Source organism: Symphalangus syndactylus, chromosome 21 (genome assembly GCF_028878055.3).
Source record: "Symphalangus syndactylus isolate Jambi chromosome 21, NHGRI_mSymSyn1-v2.1_pri, whole genome shotgun sequence".
Lineage (NCBI taxonomy): Eukaryota > Metazoa > Chordata > Mammalia > Primates > Hylobatidae > Symphalangus > Symphalangus syndactylus.
This window is the reverse complement of record NC_072443.2, coordinates 18,437,549-18,465,189: the sequence shown is the minus strand read 5'-3', so window position 1 is coordinate 18,465,189 and position 27,641 is coordinate 18,437,549. Positions and strand designations below refer to the sequence as shown.

The 27,641-nt window shown below is 38.0% G+C and overlaps 1 protein-coding gene across 5 annotated transcripts in view; it reads left to right on the top strand.

Moving 5' to 3' along the window:
* The window catches only part of PROS1 (protein S), a 107,489-nt gene that overhangs the window by 62,148 nt on the left and 17,700 nt on the right, over positions 1 to 27,641 (top strand). For 3 of the 5 annotated variants that reach the window (XM_055259900.2, XM_055259899.2, XM_055259901.2), the window contains 7 exons: positions 4,026 to 4,112; positions 11,319 to 11,441; positions 11,548 to 11,679; positions 16,018 to 16,143; positions 18,507 to 18,628; positions 20,397 to 20,512; positions 24,240 to 24,429. In XM_055259900.2, the coding sequence (XP_055115875.1) occupies positions 4,026 to 4,112; positions 11,319 to 11,441; positions 11,548 to 11,679; positions 16,018 to 16,143; positions 18,507 to 18,628; positions 20,397 to 20,512; positions 24,240 to 24,429 (896 nt within the window). The remainder of the gene's footprint in view (positions 1 to 4,025; positions 4,113 to 11,318; positions 11,442 to 11,547; positions 11,680 to 16,017; positions 16,144 to 18,506; positions 18,629 to 20,396; positions 20,513 to 24,239; positions 24,430 to 27,641) is intronic. The other 2 variants (XM_063630552.1, XM_063630551.1) reach the window with 2 other exon arrangements.

The window sequence follows — 27,641 nt, the reverse complement described above, 5'->3', positions numbered from 1 at the left end:
TGAACCAAAATCTCAGGAATCACTATTAAAGAACTTACTTATACATGTAACCAAACACCACCTATTCCCCCCAAAACCTGTTGAAATTAAAATAAATAAATAAATAAAAGGAGCCAGGTGCTGTTTTTCAAAACAATGGGTGAAAGACCTCAAAGACATTTGAGAGATTTTTGAGGCTGCCTCTCCCATCACTGGCCCAGAGCAAGACCTTGATGCAGTTTCCAGAGGGGCACCTGCAGGACCACCAGTGCTCTGTATGACCTAGGGACTCTGCTGCTTGAATTTCAGCACAGTGTCCCTTGGCCATCCCAACCATGGCTCAAGTGGGCCTAGGTGCATCTCAACCCAACACTCTGGAATGTACATACCTCATAAGCCTTGGTGGCATTCATGTGATGTTAATTTTGCAGGTGCACAGAATGCAAGAGCTGTGGGGTCAAGGTGGCCTCCACCTAGATTTCAAAGGTTATTATGGGCAGCCTGGGTGTGCCCAGGCAGAGACTTGTTATAGCAGCAGAGCCACTATAGTGAGCTCCCACCAGGGCAATGCCTAGTGGAGCCATGGGAGTTGGGAAGCCCCGAGAGCCCAGAACTACAGGGCTACCAGTATGCAACTTCTGTCTGGGAGAGCTGCAGTCACAAGACTCCAACCTTTGAGGCTGCAGCATGGCCTTAGGGATGGGCTGGCCAAAGTCTTGAGGGCTCAACCCCTACCCCTGTGTGCTCAGAAGTCAGGACATAGAGTCAAGGAAAACTATATTAGAGCTTTAACATTTTATGTTGTTTTTCTTAATGGGTTTTGGACTTCCTTAGGACCAGTTACTGTTCTTACCTGTTTTTCCTTTTTGTAATGCAAACGTCTATCACGCTTATCTCATTGCATTTTGGAAACTCATAGCTGGTGGGAATTGCCTTAGAATCATGCCTTGAGTCTCACCCATATCTGATTTAGATGAGACTTTGGACTTTGGACTTTTGAGTTGGTGCTAGTATGAGTTAAGATATTGGGGCTTATATTAGTCTGTTCTCACTCTATTATAAAGACATACCCAAGACTGGATAATTTATAAAGAAAAGAGGTTTAATTGACTTATAGTTCAGCATGGCTGAAGAGGCTTTGGGAAACTTAGAATCATGGTGGAAGGCAAAGGGAAAGCGTATTAGTTCATTTTCATGTTGCTAATAAAGACATACCTGAGACTAGGTAATTTATAATGTAAAAGAGGTTTAATTGACTCACAGTTCCACATGGCTGGAAAGGCCTCATAGTCAAGGCAGAAGGTGAATGGGGAGCAAAGTTACTTCTTACCTGGTGGCAGGCAAGAGAGCTTGTGCAGGGGACCTCCCATTTATAAAACCATCAGATCTTGTGAGATTTACTCGCTACCATGAGAACAGTATGGGGGAAATTGCCCCCATGATTCAATTATCTCCACCTGGCCCTGCTCTTGACACATGGGGATTATTACAATTCAAAATGAGATTTGGGTTGGGACACAGCCAAACTGGAAGCAAGGCATGTTCTTCACAAGGCAGCAGGAAGGAGAATGAACACAGGAGGAACTACCAAACACTTACAAAATCATCAGATCTCATGAGAACTCACTCACTATCATGAGAACAGCATGGGGAAAATCGCCCCCCGATTCAATTACCTCCACCTGGTCTGTCCCTTGACACATGGGGATTGTGGGGACTAGAATTCAAGATCAGATTTTGGGTGGGGACACAGCCAAACCATATCAGGGCTATTGAGATGGAATGAATGTATTTTGCACATGAGAAGGACATGAATTTTGGGGGCTGGAGCAAATACTAGGCTTTGAATGTGACCCTCAAAAAGTATGTGCTGGAAACTTAATTCCCAATGGAACAGTGTTGGGAGGTGGGGCCTAATGGGAGGTGTTTAGGTCATTAGGGCTCCACCATCATGAATGGCCTAACACCAATTATAAAAGGTCTTGAGGCTGCAAATTCAGCCTCTTGCTCTTTTGCCCTAACTCTTTTGCCATCTGCTGTGGGATGGTGTAGCAAGAGGGCCTTCATGAGATGCTGAAGTACCTTGATATCAGACTTCCCAGCCTCCAGAACTGGGAGAAGTAAATTTATTTCTTTTATAAATTAGCCTGTCTGTGGTATTTTGTTATAGCAACACAAAGTGGACTAAGATAGGGGCTCCAGAAACACCCCCACAATGTGTAAGGTAAGACTTATTTGGGAAAATATTCTAACTCACCATGGTAGGCTGAAAAATGACCTCCTTCCTCCACCCTGCCTGCCCCTCCCCGCCCCAGACATATCTATGTCCTAATCCTTAGAACTTGTGACTGTTACCTTATATGGCAAATGGAAACTTTGCAGATGTGATGAAAGATCTTTCCATGGAGACATTATCCTGGGATATCTGAGAGGACCCGATAAAACCATAAGGGTCCTTATAACAGGATGGCAGGAGACCAGAGTCAGTAGTAGATATGGAGTCAGATATGGAATGATAAAGCAAGAACTGGTAGACATACAAGGATGAGGCCATGAGCCCAGGAATGCAGATGGCCTCTAGAAGCTGGAAAAGGCAAGGAAAGGGATTCTTCCTTGAAGTCTCCAGAAGGAATGGATCCCTGCTAGCCCTTTTGGTTTTGGACTCTCGGCACTGTAAAACAATAAATTTTTATTATTTAAAGCTACTAAATTTGTGGTAGTTTGTCATAGCAGCCATAGGTAACTTAAACACATACTGACTTCAAATGAATCTTTTAATCTGTCTGTGGTACATTGTATTTTTCCAAAGATGGTTTAAAAATGTCTTCCATTCCACATACCCTTCTACAGTGTCATTTTGCTGTGTCCACATCAAGAGGTAGAATAAATCCCCCACCCACACCCTACCCTTTGAATCTGGGTGGACCCTGGGACCCCTTTGATCAATAGAATATGATAGAAGTTATACAGTGTCCCGTAACTGCCATGGCAGCTTGCTTTCTCTCTCTTAGAAGCTAGCTGTCATGAAAGAAGTGCCACTTTAAGACCAGCATGCTAAGAGAAACACCCACATGGAGAACTTTGAAGCATGATCTACCATATGGAAAGAGATGCCAAAGAACATTAGCTCCATCTTGGATGCAGTCCCCTGCCCCAGCCATCCTGGTTGACTCCATTGGCAGCAGAGACAAACAACCCAACCAAACTCTACAAATATTTGACCCGCAAATCATGAGAAAAATACAATGATTATTTAAGCTACTAATTTTGGGGGTGGTTTGTTCCTCGGCAAAAGCTAAGTAAAACACCATCTTTTTTATAGTAAGCTGGTGACTGAACAATGAAGTAATACATATAGTGTCTTTAGTGCCTGTTAAGAAATATATTTTTGGCACTAAGTAATTCCTAGTTACGTTAAAGTCGCAAAGTATTTCATCTTTACAATTCCAGCTGTTATTTCTTAGTTTCCTAGCAATATCTACCAGGTTGCTATATCTGATTACACAGGGTTGTAGTGAAGAATGAAGGGAATGAAGTAAACCTGTTTAGTAATATAGAAGCATTATGCAAATATTATTGTATTAATCTCAGGGCAACATTAGAAGAATTGGAAGTAGCCTATAGCAAGTAGAAACATGAACTGATTCTATTGACTTAATTACATATACTTTATAAATCAGACTCTGGTCAGTAGATTTGAGGCTAACATCTTGTTTCTGCTGTGGAATTAAAAACATAGACTTATATGACAATAAATTTCTGTGCTAAACCAAGGTTTTTTTCACTTCTGACTTTAAGGTTCTTCTCCAGAGAGAAGAAGCTGTCACAGACCTATTTTTTATGATTCTGTATCTGTTGCCGTCTTGCTTGTAGATTTTTAATTTTTCAGAAAGGTAGATGGAAACATTTAGTGTTGCATTTTGAAGACTGAATCTTGTGAATCCACAGGAGCATAAATATCCTACCTCTTGGGACAATTCCTACCATGAATTCAGATCAAGTATGTGTGTCTACTCTAAGAAGATTATGTTCATTTTTATTTTCAGTTTGTCTTCGCTCTTTTCAAACTGGGTTATTCACTGCTGCACGTCAGTCAACTAATGCTTATCCTGACCTAAGAAGCTGTGTCAATGGTAAGCACTTCTACCATCAACTGAAAAAACAAAACAAAAACTCTGTAGGTAAAGTACACCCATGCTAATATAACCTAATGTTTAAAAATTGAGAAATGCTCCTTTGATGAGTTGTATGCCCAGCAAGAAAGTATTTTCAAACTGCATTTAAAATATTTGTTCATAGTTGTAAATGCTGCTGTATTACTCAAAATGAATTTTTTTGCCTAATGTTTAAACTGAACAGTGTTCTGTGTTTAGTAAGCTTTAGGTCATCAGCTTCAGAATTTTTATTCCCAACAGCTTTATTTTCGCTGTTGTTGCATAATCATGTAGTGTGACTAAATGTTACAGTAGATTAATAGCTCAAAGTAGAGCCATGTTTTTTCTTCTAACTTTTTGGCACTGATAATATAAATGTGGAAAATGTTATATGAATCAATTAGCTTTCTTGCTCTGAAGTTCACAAGGGGCCTAATGATAATTCTGGTATATTATTTTTGACTCTTTGTTGGGAAATTGGTAAATTAGTAAAAGCAAATGGTTCAACCACAGGAAATAAATTGTGATGCTTGTTCAGAGAATATTTTGCATCCAGGATTGACATTCTCTAGATATTCATTTAACTGTGTTTTTCTCTAAAGTGGTTGTAATTACACAGGGAGAACAGTTTGTCTGAACACGTATATTTAATTATTTAATTCATGCTTTATCTTTTCTTAAAATTTACCAAAGAACAGAAGAATAATAATTTTGATAAAAATTTTCTATTAGTTTCTTTTCTATGATTTTAAACTAATACCTTATGTATTGCCACATTTCGAAAAAACTTGATCCTATGAAGACTTTTTAAAAAAATTATGGAATTAATTAGGCATTAGCTAGGTTGGTTATTTATTTATTTAACAACAAAAATTTTCTTTGGCTAACATATGCGAAGAGATAGAAATATTGGCAGTATTAGGAGTATTGGAAGTATTGGAAGGATGGGAAGAACATGTACAGTTGACTGGGAAGTTGAGAAGCTGGTGTGGAAATGTGCAGAAACCAGGGGACTATTGCAGTGTCTAATGAGGGGACAGAAATTACAAATAAAAAACAAATGGCATGTCATTTGCCATATCGATAAAGTGCTTTGATATTTTAGGAAGAAAATAAACAAGGCACTATAATTCATCTTTACTTGTACTTTTTTTTTTTTTTTTTTTTTTTTTTTTTTAGACAAGGTCTTGCTCTGTTGCCCAGGCTAGAGTGCAATGGTGCAATTGTGGCTCACTGCAGCCTCAACCTTCTAGGTTCAAGCAATCCTCCTGCCTCAGCCGTCTGAGTAGCTGGAACTATAGGCACATATCATCACTCCTGGCTAATTTATTTTTTATAGAGATGGGGTCTTGGGTGTGTTCTCCAGGCTGGTCTGACTCCTGGCCTCAAGCAATCCTCCTACCTGGGCCTCCCAAAGTGCTAGGATTACAGGCATGAAACACCATTCCAGGCCCTACTTTGTACTTCTTAATATTGCTCTTTTTCTCTGGTAATATTCCTTATTCTAAAATCCATCTTATATTAATATTGTCACTCTGGCTTTCTTTTGATTAGTGTTTTTATGGTTTACTTTTCCATCCATTAACTTTGAACATACCAGTGTGTTTATATTTCAAGTGAGTTTCTTTTGGGTCTTGCTGTTTTCTCCAATCTGACAATCTCTGTCTTTTAATTGGAGTGTTAGACTATAGACATTTACATTTAATGTTACCATTGATGATGGTTAAAGTCTCTTAATCCCATCTTTTTATGTTAAATGTTAATCCCATTTTTTTCTTTTCCTCCGGCAATTGTATTGCTTAATTGAGTTTTTTTTTGGGGGGGGGAGTTGATTCCATTTTATCTCCTCTGTTATTAATTATGCTTCTCAAACTTTTTTTACTCATTTCTTTTCTTTCTTTCTTTTTCTTTTTTTTTTTCAGTCAGGATCTCACTCTCTAGCCCAGGCTGGAGTGTGGTGGGGTGATAATAGCTCACTGCAACCTTGAACTCCTTGTCTCAAATCCTTCTTCTCTTCTGCCTTAGCCTCCTTAGTAGCTAGGACTACAGGCATGTAGCACCATATCTAGCTAATTTTTAAATTTGTTTGTAGAGATAAGGTCTCACTTTGTTGCCTAGCTAGTTTTGAACTCCTGGCTTCAAGTGATCTTTTTGCCTTGGCCTCCCAAAGTGCTGGTATTACAGGCATGAGCCACTGTGCCAGGCCTCATTTCCTCTATTTTTTTGTGCTGTTTCTGCCTTACATTTTAATATTATACATTATAAACTCCATGATATGTTAATTTATAAATAGCTTATCAAATGAGAAAATATTATTTGTTTATTTATTTATTTATTTTTGAGACAGAGTCTTGTGCTGTCGTCCAAGCTGGAGTGCAGTGGCACAATCTCAGCTCATTGCAACCTCTGCTGGATTCAAATCATTCTTGTGCCTCAGCCTCCCAAGTAGCTGGGATTCTAGGCCTGGCTAATTTTTTTGTACTTTTATGGAGACAGGGTTTTGCCATGTTGCCTAGGCTGGTCTCAAATTCCTGGCCTCAAGTGATCCACCCACCTTGGCCTCCCAAAGTGCTAGGATTACAGGCATGAGCCATTGGCACCTGGCCCAGAAAACATTGTTCTGTATTTTCTCATATGTTTACCGTTTCTGGCATTCCATATTCTTTTTCATAGATCCACATTTCCATGTAACATGTTCCTTCTGCCTGAAGAAATTCCTTTAACATTTCTTATACTACATATCTGATGAAGATGGATTTTCTCTCTTTTTTTTTTTGAGACAGAGTCTCACTCTGTTGCCCAGGCTGCAGTGCAGTGACACAATCTCGGCCCACTGCAAGCTCCATCTCCCGGGTTCATGCCATTCTCCTGCCTCAGCCCCCGAGTAGCTGGGACTACAGGTGCTTGCCACCATGCCCAGCTAATTTTTTGTATTTTTAGTAGAGACAGGGTTTCACCGTGTTAGCCAGGATGGTCTCAATCTCCTGACCTTGTGATCTGACTGCCTTGGCCTCCCAAAGTGCTGGGATTACAGGCACGAACCGCCATGCCCAGCATTTCTCATATTTTTAAATTAAAAAATAGTATATTGCCTTTATTTTTGGGAGATGTTTTTATTGGGTAAAGACTTCCATGTTGATAGTGCTCTGTCAGTATGTCAAAGATGTCTCTCCATTGTCCTTTCACTTGAATAGATGCTGATGGAAAATCTGGTGTAATTCTTAGCTTTTTTTTTCTCTATGTATGCACTGTGTTTTAGATTTCTCTTTTTCCCTGGTTTTCTCTAATTTGACACAGTATTTTTAGGTTTATCCTGATTGATGTTCAGCGGTCTTCTTGGATCTATGTGTTCATAGTTTTCATCAAATTCAGAAAACAATTTGCTATTATTTATTCAAATTTCTTTTTTCATTTTCCCTGCTATCTTTCCTCTTCTCTTGAAATGTCAATAACATGTATTAGGCCATTTGGTATTGTTTAACAAGTCATTCATGCTCTAGTTATTTATCAATTTATTTATGTATTTATTGTTTTTATACTTCTTATCTGTCCTTCCTTGATTTTGGATAGTTTTTATGTCTTCAAGTTCACTCTTCTTTTCTTCTCCCATGTATAATTTACTTTTAATCCCATTTAGTGTATTTTTCATTTTATATAGTTTATTTTTCATTTCAATAAGTTCCATTTGGGTCTGCTCCACATCTTCTATTTTATTTTATTTTTTTTCATCATGCCTATATTTACTACTGGAACATGTGGAGTGCATTTAAAATAATTTTATTTACTTATTTTTCTGATTTTTGGTCATCTCTTTCATTTTGGATATATTTTCATCTATTGATTTTTCTCTTGGTTGTAAATTTTTTTTTCTTGTTTCTTTACATGAGTATTTATTTTTTAATTTAATTTAATTTTATATTGTATTTTATTTTATTCGGATATAAGGTCTCACTGTTACCCAGGCTGGAATGCAGTGGTGTGATCATAGCTTACAGTAACTTCAAACTCCTGGACTCAAGCTATCCCCCTCCCTTAGCCTCTCAAATACCTGGGACAACAGGCATGAACTACCACAGCTGGGGAATTTATTTTTTAAATTAATTTTAAAGATTATGTCTCGCTATGTTGCCCAAGCTGGTCTTAACTCCTGGCCTCAAGTGTCCTCCCTCCTCTGCCTCCCAAAGTGCAGAGTGAACCACTGCATCTGACCCCTACTTATTTTTAATTGTTTACTGGACCAAGCAAACAATACTATTCTCGGTATAAATAGAAAAAAGAACTTGGAACTTTCAATTTGGGCTAAGATGATGTAACAGGGACCAAGTTTATCCTTCTGCCTGAAATAAGTAGAACTTTGGTCTAAGTATATAAAATAATGGTTTTGAACATTAGAGAACAGGAAGCAGAACACTGTGACTCCTAAGGAAAAGAAAATAAGCTTACAGCTTACGTTGCTGGGTCCTGGATTTTCTTATCTTCTTCCCAACAGTGTTTGATTTTGTTGTGGCATTTAGGTAACTTATGTGGAATACATTAAAAACAAATCTTTTGAGGTTTGATTTTAAGCTCTGTTAAGGCAATCTGGAGTAGCCATTAGCTTAAAACTAATTTAGCCTCAATAATAAGTCCTTGTGAGGATTCTACCTGATGCCCTTTGTACTGTGAAATATTTTAGGTCTGGTTAGTCTAAAACAAACTATCCCTATCCTTCTATGAGCTCTGGAAATTTTCCTGTGCAAATCATCATCCCCCCTAGGGGATCTTTTTGCAGATCTCTGGAGACTCTTTCTCTTTTCCTCTCTCTCTCTTTCTCTCTCTCTTTCCATACACACACATTTTTTCCCTCTCTCTGCCTTTATAGTACTCTGACCAGCAAAATTCTAATTTGATCTCCTCAAACTCCAATATTTGTTTTCTCAACCCAGGGAGACCACTGGGCTCTGTTTGTGTTTCTTGCACTGTTGCATAGAAGCTATCTCCAGGGAGTAGTGTGGTCCAATTGTAGCTCTCAGCTTGTTTATTTTCTTTTCCTTAGGAATCATGGCGTTCTCCTTCCTGTTCTCCAATGTTTGAAAAACCATTATTTTACATAGTTAGACTGAAGTTCTGCTTATTTAAGGCAGGAAGATAAATCTGTTCCTTGTTACATCATCTTAGCCCAAATTGTAAATTTTAAGTTCCTCTTCCTTTTTCTTTTTCTTTTTTTTGAGAGAGAGCCTTGCTCTATCGCAGTGGCATGATCTCAGCTTACTGCAGCCTCTGCCTCCCAGGTTCAAGCAATTCTTGTACTTGAGACTCCCGAGTAGCTGGGACTACAGGCATGTGCCACCATGCCCAGCTAAGTTTTGTATTTTTAGTAAAGACAGGGTTCCACCTTGTTGCCTAGGCCTCAAGTGATCTTCCTGCCTTGGTCTCCCAAAGTGCTGGGATTACAGGTGTGAGCCATCACACCTAACCTCTTTTTTCTCTTAATGTTGAGAATAGTATTGTTCTGTCTACCTCATGGAATTGTTCTAAGGCTCAAATGAGGTAATATATTTGGAAAAATATCTAAATTACAGTTATGAAATACTATATACACTTGCAATGCAAAAGTAGTGTTATTGGATCTTTGGAGTGTTGCTTTTCTGGCTGGAAACTTCTGTGGCTGGTGGTGCCTTTGCCTGAGTTCTTGTCCTGCATCCATGAAGAATGAGGTATGCAGAAAAGTGGAGGGTGAGCAAGATGAACAGGAACTTTACTGAGCATTAGAACAGCTCAGAGGAGACCCTCAGTGGGTAGCTCATCTCTGTAGGCAGGTTGTCCCATCAAGTGTTCAGCTCTCAGCAGAGAGGAGGCCTTGAAGAGGGTGGCTCCTCTCTGTAGCCAGGTCATCCCATTGTCTCTGCAGCTCTCAGTAGAGAGCAGGCCTAGAGTGGGTGGCTCCTGTCTGCCGCTGGTTGTCCCATCAGCAGCTCTCAGCAGAGGACGGCCTGGAAATGGTGGTTCTTCTCTGCAGACAGGTCATTTGACATCTGCAGCTCCCAGTACAGAGGAGGCCCTGGAGATGGTAGCTCCTTTCTGCAGCTGGTTGTCTGGATATCTATTCTGCTCTGGCTGAGTCTGGGGTTTTTATGGTCTTCAGAGGGCGAAAGTGCATGCTGACTGGTCCATGGGCTGCCATGGGTGGGCCCAGAAAAAAGCACAAAGTGTTCCCCCATCTGTCAGCAGGACTGGCAGCCCAGCCCACAGGCCTCAGGCCTTCCCCAGCCTGAAGGTGGGACTTCACAGGGGACCCACCCTTTTCCACCTAAGAAGCTGTCTACCTCCTGCCACTGTTCATGGCACCCAGGCTGTTTGTGCCAAGGGGGTGCCTGCAGGCCAGCACTGAGCTGCCCTCAGCTCCCTTCCCATGCTTGTTGGAGCCCAAAGACTGGAGGGGGCAGGGTACTGGCATGTTAGCACTGCCCTGAGCTTATGCCCACCCAGCTTGACTGCAACAACAGCTGGCTTCAGCTCCAACCTTGCTCCATGACCAGAGTGGGTGCCAGGAGTGAGGAGAGGCCAGGAAGCAAGAGCAGGCACTTCTGAGCCTGTGGTGGGCAGAATGGGCCTCCCCAGGCCCTCAAGAGCACAGAGATGCCCAGGTTTCCAGCCAGGCTTGGGCAGCTGCAGCTGCACTCAGGGGACTCTTGTCCCACAAGTTTGGAAGGGGTGGAGCTCCCCCTTGTCCTTGGCTTTTACCAGCTGCATGGCACGTGCAGCCCTGGCCATGCCTTTAAGATCAGAGTGGATGCCTGCTGCGGGGAGAAGCCTGGAAGCAGGAGCAGGCCCCCAAGAGCACAGAGACACCCGGGTCCGGAGCCACGACAGGGAAGCTGCAGCAGCATCTGGGGAGTGTGGGGCTTCTATCTGCTCCGTGGAGTGGGAGGCCCTGGCCCACATCCCCAGTGCAGCTGGAGTCTTGGCAGCGGCCACTCTAGATGGGCCACTGCTGCCATCTGTAGTTTATTTTTACAAAATAATTATAAAGATTTTCCTAATGGGCTCACTTTTTAATTTAGGAAAAGTATTATTTAAAGGAAGGAGTTGTGTTTTTTCTTTTTTTCATTGGTTCTAGGCTTCAGGATTTTTATTATAGTACACACAATTTTATTTTACCATGACATGAGGTAAAAAAAATAAATAGATGCCTATTTCTTTCAGCCATTCCAGACCAGTGTAGTCCTCTGCCATGCAATGAAGATGGATATATGAGCTGCAAAGATGGAAAAGCTTCTTTTACTTGCACTTGTAAACCAGGTTGGCAAGGAGAAAAGTGTGAATTTGGTATGTATGATAACCCCCGCCCCCCAGCTCATCAGGATTGGTCTCCTGAAAAGTTCTCTGCAGGTTATATTACTTTAAAAATAATTTATTTTTTTTCCTGTTTTAGACATAAATGAATGCAAAGATCCCTCAAATATAAATGGAGGTTGCAGTCAAATTTGTGATAATACACCTGGAAGTTACCACTGCTCCTGTAAAAGTGGTTTTGTTATGCTTTCAAATAAGAAAGACTGTAAAGGTAAGAGCAGGATGGTAGAATTAAAACACATTTGCTATGTAAGAATAATCCCAGTTAGAGAAATTTTACTAGCAAATTTTTGGAAAAATGATATGTAAGTGCTTATACTAACACATTTTTATCGACATTGAAGCCTTGTGATACTGTGGATCTGCTTTTTAGTTTTTGTTTTTGAGAGATAGGGTCTCACTCTGTCTCCCAGGCTGGAGTAGAGTGGCTCCATCATGGCTCACTGTAGCCTTGACCTCCCGAGCTTAATTGATCCTCTGACTTCAGCCTCCCAAGAAGCTGGGACTACAAGTGCATGCCACCATGCCCAGCTAGTTTTGTTTTGTATTTTTTGTAGAGATGGGGTTAATCATGTTGCCCAAACTGATCTTGAACTCAAGTGAGCCTCCTGTCTCAGCCTCCCAAAGTGTTGGGTTTACACGTGAGAGCTCTGTGCCTGGCCTGCATTTTAGTTTACAGTACTGATAACACAATTTTTTAAAATTTTCTTATTGTATGTGCTTGTACACACTTGTGTGCATGTTTCAATAAAGAATTTCATTATAAAGCCACGTTTCAATGCAAGTCTTTGCATGCTACAAACTTTGCAAAATCATTGTTTATCCTTTGTTGTCAGACATATTTTTTATTCTCTTCTAGTAAGATACATAGCCATAGAAAGAAATCCACTGCAATAACTTCTTCCATTGTATTTTATTTTTCCTTTTCAGAAATATTTTTCTGATTTCCAGCATCAACCCTTCATCTGGCACCTCATTTCCTGTTGTGGTTTTGGGAAAGTAAAAGATCTAGTTTTCTTTCTCTTTATACCTTTAAAATCATATCATTGGTCATAACTCCTTTTTCTTCTTCAGACTTAAATATTCCCTGTTAGTTTAGCTTTCTAACAAGTCATTTTACTAGTGTATTTCTTTTGTTTTTCATTGTTTTCCTATCCCTAAATTTTGACTTTTTTTTCTCTCTGTATACAGTCTGTCAGTTTGGCTGTGTTAATGCTATGACTAAATCTTCAAGTATTCACACCAGGTGTATGGATGACTAAAAACGAAATTTCTCACCTGGACTTAAAATTTGCCTTTAGAAACTGGATACAATATAATATCCAAGTTCTCTCCTCCACTGCTTTTTTTGTTTTGTTTTGCTAAAATGTTAAAAAAAAAAAGTAAGTTAAAATGTGAATTTCTTGTTCAACTCTTTATTTTATATATATTTTGGTAAAGCCCTAAATTGGATTCATGTTCAAATTGTCTATCTCTTACTGAACAGCAGTGTTTAGTAGGATAAAATGTACTATAATATTATTTAAACTTCAGTTAAACGACTCTAAAGTGAACTATATTAACAACAAATTCTTCTAAACAGTTATCTAATTTGTGACCATGTATCTTTCTTATCTGCCTATTTGAAGGTCTGAGTTTGGATTTTGAGACTGCTTAGAGTAAGACTGTCATTAGAACATGAGTTATAGAAAAACCATCACAATGCTGGATACCATCTGCATTTTGTGAACAAATAGTACCCATTCTTACTTCTACACTTAAATACTTTAATAGTCTCTTTCTAAAGGATTTATGTTTTTATTGTTTTTTTAAGATAGATAGGGTTTCGCTCTGTTGCTTAGACTGGAGTGCAGTGGAACGATCTCAACTGACTACAGCCTCAACCTCCTGGGAGATCCTCCCACCTCAGCCTCCCAAGTAGCTGGGACTACAGGCGTGCACCACCATGCCTGGCTAATGTTTGTAGCTTTTGTACAGATACAGATGGAGTTTTGTCATATTGTCCAGGCTGTTCTCAAATTCTTGGGTTGAAGTGATCCATCCACTTCAACCTCTCAAGGTCATGGGATTACAGGCATGAGCCACCACACCTGGCCAAATTTGTGACTTTTTAAAAATTAAAAAGTATTTAATTCTTGTCTACTCAGTTAATACACATATATATTTGTAAATGATTACAAAAGTGCTCTTATTAATAGGAATGTTCCTGATGACCACATCTGTTCTTATATTCATTTGCATTATTGTTTACTCATGATATGTAAGTAATAACGTAGAAAACAGATAGAAGAATATATAAAAAACTATTACAGCCAGGCACTGTGGCTCACGCCTGTAATCCCAGCACTTTGAGAGGCTGAGGCGGGTGGATCACCAGGTCAGGAGATCGAGATCATCCTGGCTAACATGCTGAAACCCCGTCTCTACTAAAAATACAAAAAATTAACCAGGGTGGTGGCGGGCGCCTGTAGTCCCAGCTACTCCGGAGGCTGAGGCAGGACAATAGCGTGAACCCGGGAGGCAGATCTTGCAGTGAGCCGAGATCACAACAGAGGGAGACTCTGTCTCAAAACAACAACAACAACAACAACAACAACAAAACACACACAAAACACTATTACAATGGGACCTTTGCCAAGATGTAGAAATGGTTGGGAGCCAGTTGCCAGTAACTGTCTGAAGATGAAAGAATAAAGCTTAACTTTTCTTTTCTTCTTCCTTTTTTTTTTGAGACAGAATCTCGCTGTGATGCCCAGGCTGGAATGTAGTGTGAGCTTGGCTCACTGCAACCTCTGTTTCCCGGGTTCAAGTGATTCTTCTGCCTCAGTCTCCCGAGTAGCTGGGACTACAGATGCACGCCACCATGCCTGTCCAATTTTGTATTTTTTGGTGAAGACAGGGTTTTGCCATGTTGAGCAGGCTGGTCTTGAATGCCTGAGCTCAAGTGATCTGCCCACCTTGGCCTTCCAAAGTGCTGGGATTACAGACATGGGCCACTGTGCCCAGCTGAAATAATAAAACCTTTTAATCAGACATTAGATGTCAGTTTGGAGTCATAAAATCAATGCACTGTAACTTAAACTTGTATGATATAAATAATTCCCTGAAATATGCCTCAAACCAAATACACTTAGTGACATATTTTTACTGATTTTATTTTATTTTATTATTTATTTATTTACTGACAGGGTCTCCCTCTGTTGCCCAGGATGGAGTGGAGTGGTGCAATCATAGTTCAAGGCACCTCAACTTCTGGGTTCAAGTGATCTTCTTGCCTTATCCTCCTTAGTAACAAGAACACATGCCACCACTCCTGGCTAATTTTTTTCTCTTTTCCTTTTTTGTTTTTAATATATAGAAGTGGGGTTCCACCATGTTGCTCAGGCTGGTCTCGAACACTTTGGCCTCCCAAAGTGCTAGGATTACAGCACTGCTGCTGTGCCCGGCCACTCCTGGCTAATTTAAGAAAAAATACTTTGTAGAGACAGTGTCCCACTGTTGCTTAGGCTTACTTTATTTCAAAAACATAGAGTTTTTAGCTCTTTTTTAAAAATTGGATATTTTACATTGAATTAATTAAAGATTCACATAAAGTTGTAAGAAGTAATACAGAGAGATGCTATATACCCTTTACCCCATTTTCCCTTAATGGTAACAGTTTACAATATGATAGTACAATTTCACACTCAGGATATTGGCAATGATACAGCCAAAATATAGAAAAATTCCTACAAGGGAAGTGGTTTTATTATTTTTGTGCAAGTTATTTTAAATAATATCCTAAATTTTGACTATTAATCTGGAAAAAAAGCTGTCAATTTTTAGAATAGAAAACATATTTTCTGTTCTGAATTTGTCTTTCTCCAGAGAGTACACAGAATAGTTCACTAATAATTCCATCTCCATTGAACTATTTCTGTCACGTTTTGTTTTCTTCACAGATGCTCATCTAGTAACTAGTTACTATCAATATGTTATCTCCTTCTTCATTTGGCAATATGATATATGCATCTGAAATTTCTGGCATATTCATTTAGCACTAAATTCATATTGGATTAACTGCAGATTTATGAGTACTTAGAGACCTTAATCTTATTTTAAATTTGAATCACTATTGTCTACTTTAGACAACAACAGTAGTGTACTAATTAGATGTTTGTTCATTTCCAAAGAAACAAGATAGAATAGATGAGCCATCCCATGTACAAAAAATACTTGTGATAATTTGGAGTGAATCTGTTTTCAATACCTCCATTTATTTTCGTACCACAACCTGGCAGATAAGAAAATATCTAAAGCTTTCTCCTTCTTAACATAACTAGAAAGGAACATGGCAAACATCAATCAAATTCGCTATGCATTTGTAGAAAGAAATCGTATTTAGTGAGCTAACATATGATGATAGATTTAATGTTTTTTGGTCCGAAGGCCAATCTGTTATCTCATTACATATATTAAACTAGATCCAGGAAACACAAATCAAAGTTTCTTTGGTAGTGTCTGCTGGTATGGGAAGAATGTTTTTTAAATATAGTGATTTTATTTATAGATGTGGATGAATGCTCTTTGAAGCCAAGCATTTGTGGCACAGCTGTGTGCAAGAACGTCCCAGGAGATTTTGAATGTGAATGCCCTGAAGGCTACAGATATAATCTCAAATCAAAGTCTTGTGAAGGTAGAATGATGGTGGTATCATTACTGATGGTTGAGAGGGTGGGTGTGAACCCTGAACTGATATTTAAAAGCATTGGTTTTGTTTGACATCAACAGTCATATTTTCTTATCCCTAATATAGCTTGTTCAGTTGGGTAATCACTGGCTTCCTTCCTTCCAGAGTAAGAGTATGTAAGGCATATGGTCTTTAAGTTTAGTGTTAGGCGTGCCAATTGGCCCTTTGAGCTACCTATGAATTGGAGACCTCCATGTGTGATAAAAACAAGATAAACATATTTTCACATCATTTACATCATATTCAAAGATAAAGAGAATTTCACTTTGGAAGGAAAAACAGTAGATAGAAAAGAAAGACACAAGCTTAAAAATCATCTTAGTGCGACAATGAGCATGGTTAAAACTTTAGTTTTTATTCCAAGCTTTTCAGTGATTTTTCTGTGCATATATAAATAAATCATTTATTCTAAAATAAAAAATGACACAGTTCTATTATCTCATGATAAAGAAATGATAACAATACTCTAGAAATTTAAGAAATACTGATCGGTAATGTCAGAGCCTGTGGGTTTGGGGCAACCCCTTAAAGGTGCTATTACTTCATGTGACTGCAGTGGCGCTGCCCTGTGTGCCTCAGGAAGCTTCAACATATTATAGTTGTTTGTTTGTAGGTTTGTTTATTACGATATACAGATTATCTCATACCTTCCTTTCGATTTTTTAAAATTTTAAAACAGATTTACTGCCATGGCTGGAACTAATCAATACTAATTTTCCTATTGTGGCTGTGTGTGTGTATATATATATATATATATATATATATATATATGTGTGTGTGTGTGTATATATATGTGTATATATATGTGTGTATATATATGTGTATATATATGTGTATATATGTGTATATATATATATGTGTATATATATATGTATGTATGTATATTCACACACGTATAGTGTACCTTTCAAAAAATAGATTTAGGGTCTGCAAGTACAGTTTTAATGTACTCTTTTAACCATTTTTAAATGTACAATTCAGTGACATTAATTACATTCATGCCATTATGCAGCCATCACTGCTATTTCCAAAACGTTTTCATCAGCCGCAACAGAAACTCTTCAGCAGTAATCATTAAGCAGTGAGTTTTCTTTTATTAGTTGCCTTGACGGCGGTAACCCCTAATCTTGTTTTCTGTCTCTATGAAGTTGCCTAAATCAATAATAATTTTACAGTATATTTTTTAACTACATATGCTGCTTTTGAGATTTTGATGTCCTATCTCCTTTTGCAATCACCAAAAATATTCCCCTGCCCCCTCCAACACATTTCTGCTTTCCCACCATTGCAGATAGAAATTACCGTGGAAAACTCTAGATGTCTGCAGAATTATCATTAGCCAACTTCATCACCTGTATTGTAGTTTTATTTAATGAATGACATATTTTTAAAAAGATTTATATATGACTCTTATCTATCTATAACTTTAATAATGTGCAATTTTAATACTAAGGATTATTAATTTTGGGAATCTATTTTGAATTATTTTATGAGAACATATTCAATAATAGCATTTATGAGCTTGTAGAGTTTTAAAGGTCATAGGGCATATCCAGTGAAAATGTCAGTGATCTTATATAACTCTGAGATAGATGTTTGCTTCAACATAATATTATAAATTTCCAAGAATGATTTTCTCAAAATATGGAGTAGGGACAGGGACCATATAGAAGATTTCATAATATGGGAGATTACATCACAGTGAGGTTTTTTTTAAAAAAAAAAAGATATTTCCCTAAATTCACTGCCACCATTAATTATCGCATTATGAGTGTTCCAATGTTCTTGATATTGTCATTTAATTCCTGATTTTATCAACCTTCAGTTAAAGGGGTCTTTTCTTCCCTTCCCTTCCCTACCTTTCCTTTCCTTTACTTCCCCATCATCCTCTCCCTTCCTCTTTCCCTTCACATTTCTGTTTTCTTTTTTTGAAAGCAATGAATTGCGAGGTAATCTCAATGAAATTCAAATAATCAGAAATGGTATTTAAGTTGAGATTCTCAATCGTTTTTTTCTTCAAATTCAAAATGAGAAATTTGGTAGAATTTTTATACTTTACTTAATCACTGAAAGTTATAAATTAATTTTTGTTTCAAATATGTAAATAAAAATTATACTTGTAACTCCCTTAAATTTCCATGTTAAGTATTATATTTAAATGTAGTTTGATGTCATAGTATTTCTTTCCCTAAGGTTCGATTATCATTGATTATATCCTACTACAATCATAATATTCCTGTGCCTATAAGACTGAACATTTAGGGGATATTAAAGTTTGTGTGTGTGTGTGTGTGTGTTTTTTACCTCAGATATAGATGAATGCTCTGAGAACATGTGTGCTCAGCTTTGTGTCAATTACCCTGGAGGTTACACTTGCTATTGTGATGGGAAGAAAGGATTCAAACTTGCCCAAGATCAGAAGAGTTGTGAGGTAAACATTTTACGATGCTTAACTTCTCACCTGTTTTCTAAAATGAGAGCTCCTAGATACTTATTTTCACATAGCCGAGTTAAGTCAGGAAAATACAGACATTCTGCAATAATTGCTGTAGCTTTAAGCAGGTTATGAGTCATGATTATTTAATAATTATGGTCATGTAAGTCATAAACATTGGGGATAATTAGTGGCTGGGTTTAAAAAAAAGAGGATAGAGTCACAGTTTAGAGAGTACTTGTCTGTAGTCTGTACATTTATAAAATACAACTTGTATGTTTACTTAAGAAATCAAGAAAAGCTGAGTTTAATAGCCCTCATTATGAAATTGTGAAAAAAAATCTCCCATAGAAACTTCAGTGAAAACATTTTCCAGTGTCTACTTTTCTGGATTCCACTCTGACTAGTTTGATCATGCCTTAGGCATTTTAGGGTTTATAAAGTGCTCATAAAATTTCAGAGGGTACAAGTGCAGTTTTAATGTACCCTTTTAACCATTTCTAGGATTTAGTGGGGTTTAAGTACATCATAATTCAGAGAGGTTGGTTTCTTAATCTGTGTCTCTCAAACTTGCTTTCAGTTACTTAGATTTAATGCATAATTGACCCAGGAATTGAATATTAGGGGTGGGTGCTCATTTTTACTTCATTGAAATAAATGTCACCATCTGAGCTCTTTTTTTCTGCATCTTTTTTTTGACAAGTGAAGGTAAAATTATATATTATTATGAGGCAGACCATAAAAAATGCCTAAATAATGATTTAACTAAGTATACACACATACCTCTATAGCTGTTGCCAAAACAAAGCTGTGTATGTCCAGAAAAATGTCACATTCAATAATATGCAACCTACTTGGTAATAAGCTAGTTGGCATGTGTAGTAATTTTGGTATGATATTACTTCATTGAAATGCCATGCTGTGTGAACATCTATTTTGTAATTTAGTCCTTTATTATTTCTGCATTTGGTGTAGTTACATATCACTGTCTGCCTTGAAATAGATTTATAAAAGTTTTAAGGGGAAATAAAATGTTATTTCTGGGCCTATATTTAATACAGTGCTATGTACGTAATTCTCCTCAAAATATCTTCATGTGTGCTCAATAATTTATATGTTAAAAGCTTTTCGTTATAATGTTAGTTTTCACTCGTAGAAAAAAATACTTGATATCATATGTGATGACTTTAAATACTGTTCTTTTAAATTTCTTGGAGACTATGAGATCTTAATTTATATTTATTTCCTTCATGTTTTCCACTATTCCCTTTACTATCTAGATAGCACATTCTTGCTCAGAAAACTTTTGCTTAATAAATGAATGAGTGAATGAATGAGGTGCTGTTTATTGGTACATTAATTCTTACACCTATTTCTGACTTCAAATAAAAATAATTTTCAGACATAATTAGTGGGAGATATTATACCTGACAGTTAATTAAGGAAATATATATTGGTTCTTGGAGAAAGAGTTTGTGTTTAGGATGAAAATTTGCAAAGGAAGTATTAAAGCCAAAGATCAAAAGCCATGCACATTGAACGAGACTTTAAAACACACGTATTCTTGGAGGTTATACTGATAGATAGACTATACAACGAAATGGAAGATATGTCTTTATTATTACCAAAAATATTCTTAATTATTTTAGTGTATTACAGATGATACATTAGTAACCAAACAAAAATGCGTGACCTCACACAGACATTAAGCAATAACCTATGCATTTTGATTTTCTTGTTGTTTATTTGGTTTCTTTTATTCCAGGTTGTTTCAGTGTGCCTTCCCTTGAACCTTGACACAAAGTATGAATTACTTTACTTGGCGGAGCAGTTTGCAGGGGTTGTTTTATATTTAAAATTTCGTTTGCCAGAAATCAGCAGGTGAGGAACCTACACCAATGATAATCTCTAGAGGTTAAGCAGATAAGGGCAGAAGAAAAGTGGCTGAAAAGGTTTGAAGTGTGTGAAATTGTATTACCTATCAGATAATGTAGTCATATTACCAATCAGATGACTTGGGGAACCCTAAAGTTAATTTACTCCTTCACACATGTAATTTTCATGCTAAAACCTTTTTGAGTCATTCTAGGCTGACTTTCCCCAATGACCATTTTACATTATTCCATATTATTCCTTTTGTAGAAAATGCATATTTACTAAGAAGCTGGGAAAGTAGATGTAATGTACTTGTGAAATTTCCATTATTCTTTACACATGTTATGAAAACTAGGTAGTAAAAAATACCCAGTATTGCTTTTAGAATATCATTATATTCAAAATTATTAAGGAAAAAATTTAAACTTGCTTAAGTGGCATTTTAAAGACATACATTACATAATTTTAGTTGGCTATCTAAATACTTTATCCATTATTATCATAGTTAGATTGAGTTCAGAAATGAAGCAAATGCTTATGTTTTTTAGTCATGATTCCACTTTATTTTTTATAGCAATGTTTATGATCCAATTTTTGTTTTATTATATTTATTTATTTTTGAGACAGAGTCTTGCTTTGTTGCCCAGGCTGGAGTGCAGTGGTGCAATCTCTGCTCACTGCAACCTTCGCCTCCCAGGTCAAGCAATTCTCCTGCTTCAGCCTTCTGAGTAGCTAGGACTACAGGTGTGAGCCACCACACTCAGCTAATTTTTGTATTTTTAGTAGAGACAGAGTATTACCACATTGCCCAGGGTGGTCTCGAACTCCTGAACTCAGGTGATCACCTCAGGTGATCTGCTATAATTGTACTTGAGTTATCAGATTTTCTCAGAAGCATACATTGCTGGAAGTAGAAGAAAGAAATTGGATTTTTTTTGGAATAATGAGAAGGAAAAATACTTGAGACAGATTATACAGTTCAAATTTTAAAATATTTTAATTAAATAAGCATGTATGTTTAGAATTTAATGTTAGATACATGAATGATTATTCATTAAATAATTCAACTAAATTCATAGATATTATTAAAAACATTGAAAATTATTCTAAGATCAATAACTTACGTAAATACTTAAGTAACTGTGCTCCTTCCACACTTATTTCTGCCAATATGTGGTTTTTTCCTTTAACATCACAGAGCAAGTAATATCTTCCAATGATAGAGATTGGAGAAAACCCTTCCCTGCTATGAGAATAATAATGAGAGAAAAATACTAGTTCTAGTAAATAACACTTTTAGGAATACAATTGATCCTCCAAATCCTTGAGTTCCTCATCTGTGGATTTAACCAACCTCGGGTAGATAATATTCAGAAAAAAAACAATGACAATACAATACAAAATAATACAAATAAGACACAATACAGTATGACAGCTATTTACATAACATTTGCATTGTATTGAGTATTATACATAATGTAGAGATGACTTAAAGTACGTGAGAGGATGTGCATAGGTTATATGCAAATACTATGCCATTTTATATAAGGGACTTGAGCATCTGTGGATATTGATACCATCCAGAGGTCCTGGAGCCAGTCTCCAGGAGTTTGTTCATTTCTCACTGACGATTCACAGTAGTTTGATCTCTAACATGGGATCGGAATTGGTCAAATTATTTTTTCCAGAATTTATTATTTATTTATTTTAAACTTTTCATTGAAATATAAAGTACGTACCGAAATGTACACATTAGATTAAATGTATAGCTTGATGAATTTTTATAAACTGCCCCCTGTGTGATCAACACAAATAGCTAGTGCTTTTATTTATTTTTGCAAATTTCTTTCCGTCTGTTGCTCATTATCAAATACTTTCCCTACGTCAATGTCAACAAATTCACTCTATTTTCCTGTTTACCATGCTTGTGAAAAAGAGTGAATTGTTCCCCATTGTAATGAATCAATATGCTGATGATATATTCCAGAAACAAAATATGCAGAACACGACCCTTTGAAACTATGATTTCAGCCTGATTTTACAAAGAAAAGGAAATTATCTCCATAATAGAATCAACTACTGGAAGATCCTGAGCATACACAGATTTGGATTTTGGCAATATTGCTTCACATCAGCAAAATGCTCAGATAATTATGAAAGAGCATAGAAGTCCTTATTCCAAGCAAAATTGTTCTTTTTTTCATAATCTGAGTTCAGTAAATTCCTGCTACATTGTTATCCATCCAACATACTTTACTCCACATTTTACCTCTTTTTAAATATTTCTTTGGGCCGGGCGCGGTGGCTCACGCTTGTAATCCCAGCACTTTGGGAGGCCGAGGCGGGCGGATCACGAGGTCAGGAGATCGAGACCATGGTGAAACCCCGTCTCTACTAAAAATACAAAAAATTAGCCGGGCGTGGTGGCGGGCGCCTGTAGTCCCAGCTACTCGGAGAGGCTGAGGCAGGAGAATGGCGTGAACCCGGGGGGCGGAGCTTGCAGTGAGCCGAGATCGCGCCACTGCACTCCAGCCTGGGCGACAGAGCGAGACTCTGTCTCAAAAAAAAAAAAAAAAAAAAAAAAAAAAAATATTTCTTTGGAATTCTAAAGATGAAAACATTCATTTTGTCACCTTTTCTTTGTTCCATTTGAGGGAGATCTATGCCCCATTGCAAATGGTGCCTCTATTGCTATTACTATTATACTATATTGCGGTAAGAGTGTGGGATTCTGTCCTGCCTAATTTAGCAATTATCTGAAGTCCAGACTCTTTAACTTAAATTGCCTTTATTTTAAGTTAGGTGACTAATAGTTATACACCTATTGTACCTTTTCCCTGTTTGTCTTTTGTCAATCATTTGGATTTGCTAGTCCCTTGGAAACTTCAATGCTGATTCTCATTGAAGTGTTTTAAGGATACTGAATCAACACATGTTATTTTAAGTCCTGCATCCTAAGACTTTTCTCCCCTGTAATAGCTACATATATGTCTAGAGTCTTAATAGCAACAGATGTTGCCAGCACTCAGATACCCCCAAACACGTGGGAGACTATGTCTTTTAAGTTTTCCTTCTGTGTATTCTACAACAGTGACTTATGCAATTGGAGTTTTAGGAAAGCTAATAGATATATTTTAAGTTTTTAAATTTTACCTTTCTTACCACACATGAAGGCTTAATGATGTCTGCAGTCATCTGCCATCTTGTAGATCTCCATGAGTGATTCCTGACATGTGAAATTATAGGGAAAATATGCCTTTTGATGAATAAACCAACGATGAAATTGTAACACATTTTATGATCACTTATGGATACAGCAAAAACAAAAACAAAAAACAAAAAACTACCACTTCTTAATGTCAGATTATATAGTGTATACAAGGCTCCAGGAGAGATATAGAATGACTGATACTTATACCTGTGTATTAATTCCAGCATTTGGAAGGTGCTTTCAAAACATAAGCCACAGAAAGATGACAAATTACCAAAGCATTTGTTCCCTGGGGAAAAGGTTCCAAGAATAAGCAAGAAAATATAATAACTTAATTTTAAACATACATGGAACCAGAGATAATACATGAGCAGTCTAATTCTGCCCTTCTCTTTTATTAATTCCAGAAAAAGAAATAATTGACTCTTTGTGTTACTGTTTGTCAGTACAAGAAAAAAAGAATAATGCATTGAGCTTTCTGTATTTCTCACTCTTAAGGATCTCTCTTTGTCCATTGTTTAGATTTTCAGCAGAATTTGATTTCCGGACATATGATTCAGAAGGCGTGATACTGTATGCAGAATCTATTGATCACTCAGCGTGGTTCCTGATTGCACTTCGTGGTGGAAAGATTGAAATTCAGCTTAAGAATGAACATACATCCAAAATCACAACTGGAGGTGACGTTATTAATAATGGTCTATGGAATATGGTATGTTTGCAGATTTCATCAATTATCTTCCCACTTTGATGCAGTCTGTATAAAATCATTATTTATTTTTATAGTGATACCAAACCAAAATGGATTTGGATTTATCTGATGCTATATGAGATATAGTCTACATACTGTAAGTCCCTGAAACATCCTGAGAAATAATATTCTCCCTTGATATATTAGAATCATTGTTTTTAGTTATTTGCTTGAACTACTCTGTCTTTAACTGTTTACCTTTTTTAGTTGCTGTTTGGTGAACAGTGGTGTTAGGGATTATTAGGCGGCCTAACATTTTTTTTTTTTTTTTTTTGAGACGGAGTTTTGCTCTTGTTGCCCAGGCTGGAGTGCAGTGGCGCAATCTCAGCTCACTGCAACCTCCACCTCGTGGGTTCAAGCAATTCTCCTGTTTTGGCCTCCCGAGTAGTTGAGATTACAGGCATGCGCCACCACGCCCGGCTAATTTTGTGTTTTTAGTAGAGACGGGGCTTCTCCATGTTGGTCCAGCTGGTTTTGAACTCCTGACCTCAGGTGATCCACTCGCCTTGGCCTCCCAAAGTCCTGAGATTACAGATGTGAGCCACCACACCTAGCCTTTTTTTTTTTTTTTTTTTTTGAGACAGTCTCACTCTGTTGCCCAGGCTGGAGTGCCGTGGCATGGTCCTGGCTCACTGCAACCTCCACCTACTGGGTTCAAGAGATTCTTGTGCCTCAGCCTCCTGAGTAGCTGGGATTACAAGTGTGCAACAGCATACCTGGCTAATTGTTGTAATTTTAGTACAGACAGGGTTTCACCATGTTGGCCAGGCTGGTCTCAAACTCCTGGCCTCAAGTTATTCACCCACTTCGGCCTCCCAAAGTGCTGGGATTACAAGAGTGAACAACCACACCTGGCTGGCATAACAATTTATGCAAAGACACCACTGATCAAGGAAAACTCTCTTCAATTGCCAATAATATTTTTTAAAGTAAGGATAAATAAACATAGTAACAAATCTAAAAAGGTAATTCAAATTCAAATATACGCAGATAGATAAGTAATCCTTTAAAAAAAAAAATAGACACAGGGTCTTGCTATGTTGCCCAGGCTAGTCTTGAACTCAAGGAATCCTCCTCCCACTTTGGCTTCCCAAAGTGCTGGGATTACAGGCATGAGCCACTGTACCAGACCTAGTTATCAGTTTTTGTGCAAATGATATACATTAGCAGGTATCAGTGTGCTTACAAGTTAACATTTTAGGCTGGGCGCAGTGGCTCATGCCTGTAATCCCAGCTCCTTAGGAGGCCAAGGCAGGTGGATCACCTGAGGTCAGGAGTTCAAGAGCAGCCTGACCAACATGGCGAAACCCCATCTTTACTAAAAATACAAAAAAAATTAGCCAGGCTTGGTGGCACGCGCCTGCATTCCCAGCAGGAGAATTGCTTAAACCCAGGAGGTGGAGGTTGCAGTGAGCCAAGATCACGCCACTGCACTCCAGCCTAGGTGACAAAGTAAGACTCTGTCTCAAAAATAGAAAGAAAGAAAGAAAAGAAATTAGCATTTTAATTTAATCTTACATATAGCCTCTATTCTAATGATCAAGAATAGGCCGGGCGCGGTGGCTCACGCTTGTAATCCCAGCACTTTGGAAGGCCGAGGCGGGCGGATCCCGAGGTCAGGAGATCGAGACCACAGTGAAACCCCGTCTCTACTAAAAATACAAAAAATTAGCCGGGCGTGGTGGCGGGCGCCTGTAGTCCCAGCTACTCGGAGAGGCTGAGGCAAGAGAATGGCGTGAACCCGGGAGGCGGAGCTTACAGTGAGCCGAGATTGCGCCACTGCACTCCAGCCTGGGTGACAGAGCGAGACTCTGTCTCAAAAAAAAAAAAAAAAAGAATAGCACTTTAATCAACTGGATTAAAGTGGGACTTTTCTGAAGGGATTACTGCTAGTTGATAGTGGTGAGAAGTCTTTTCTGAAGTATAGAGTCATTGCTGCCATCAGCAGAGGATAGCTGAGAGAAAATTGGCTTCACCTTAGAATGTGGTGCACAAAAGAGATCTTTTATGCCTAGAGGAGCTGGCAAGAAATTTGTGCTGATCTCTATTTATTTATTTATGTTATTTATTTATTTATCATCACTATTATTACTATTATTTTGAGACAGAGTCTTGCTCTGTTGCCCAGGCTGGAGTGCAGTGATCTCTGCTCACTGCAACTTCCACCTCCTGGGTTCAGGTGATTCTCTTGTCTCAGCCTCTCAAGTAGCTGGGACTATCGGTGCCTGACACCATGCCCAGGTAGTTTTTGTATTTTTAGTAGAGACAGGTTTCACCATGTTGGCCAGGGTGGTCCCAAACTTCTGACGTCAGGTGATCAACCCTCCTCAGCCTCACAAAGTGCAGGCATTACAGGTGTGAGCTGTTGCGCTCAGACAAGAAGTTTGAGAAGTCATGTGAGGTCATCACTAAATTATTTTGGTCCTTCATTTATGCAGACATGCACTCATTTATTCAATAAGCTTTTAGTGAGTGCTTTTGATGCTACGTTCCTGAGTTCAAGGCATTAGAACTATAGCATATCGGGGGAACCTGCCCCCAATATTTCAATGTGGGTTCTATTTTCCATAAGTGTCTACTGGCTGAGAAATAAAGAGAAAGAGTACAAAGAGAGGAATTTTACAGCTGGGCCTCCAGGGGTGACATCACATATTGGTACGACTGTGATGCCCACCTGAGCCACAAAACCAGCAAGTTTTTATTAAGGATTTCAAAAGGGGAGGGGGTGTAAGAACAGGGAGTAGGTCACAAAGATCACGTGCTTCAAAGTGCAAAAAGAACAAAGATCACATGCTTCTGAGGAAACAGGACAAGGGCAAAATCAGAAACTACTGATAAGAGTCCAACAAGGATCACAAGGCAAAGGGCAAAAGCAGAATTATTGATAAGGGTCTAATGTTCAGCGGTGCACATATTGTCTTGATAAACATCTTAAACAACAGAAAACAGGTTTTGAGAGCAGAGAACTGGTCTGACCTCAAATTTACCAGGGTGGGGTTTTTTCCTCACCCTAATAAGCCTGAGGGTACTGCAAGAGACCAGGGCATATTTCAGTCCTTATCTCAACTGCATAAGACAGACACTCCCAGAGCGGCCATTTATAGACCACCCCCCAGGAATGCATTCCTTCCCCAGGGTATTAATTATTAATATTCCTTGCTAGGAAAAGAATT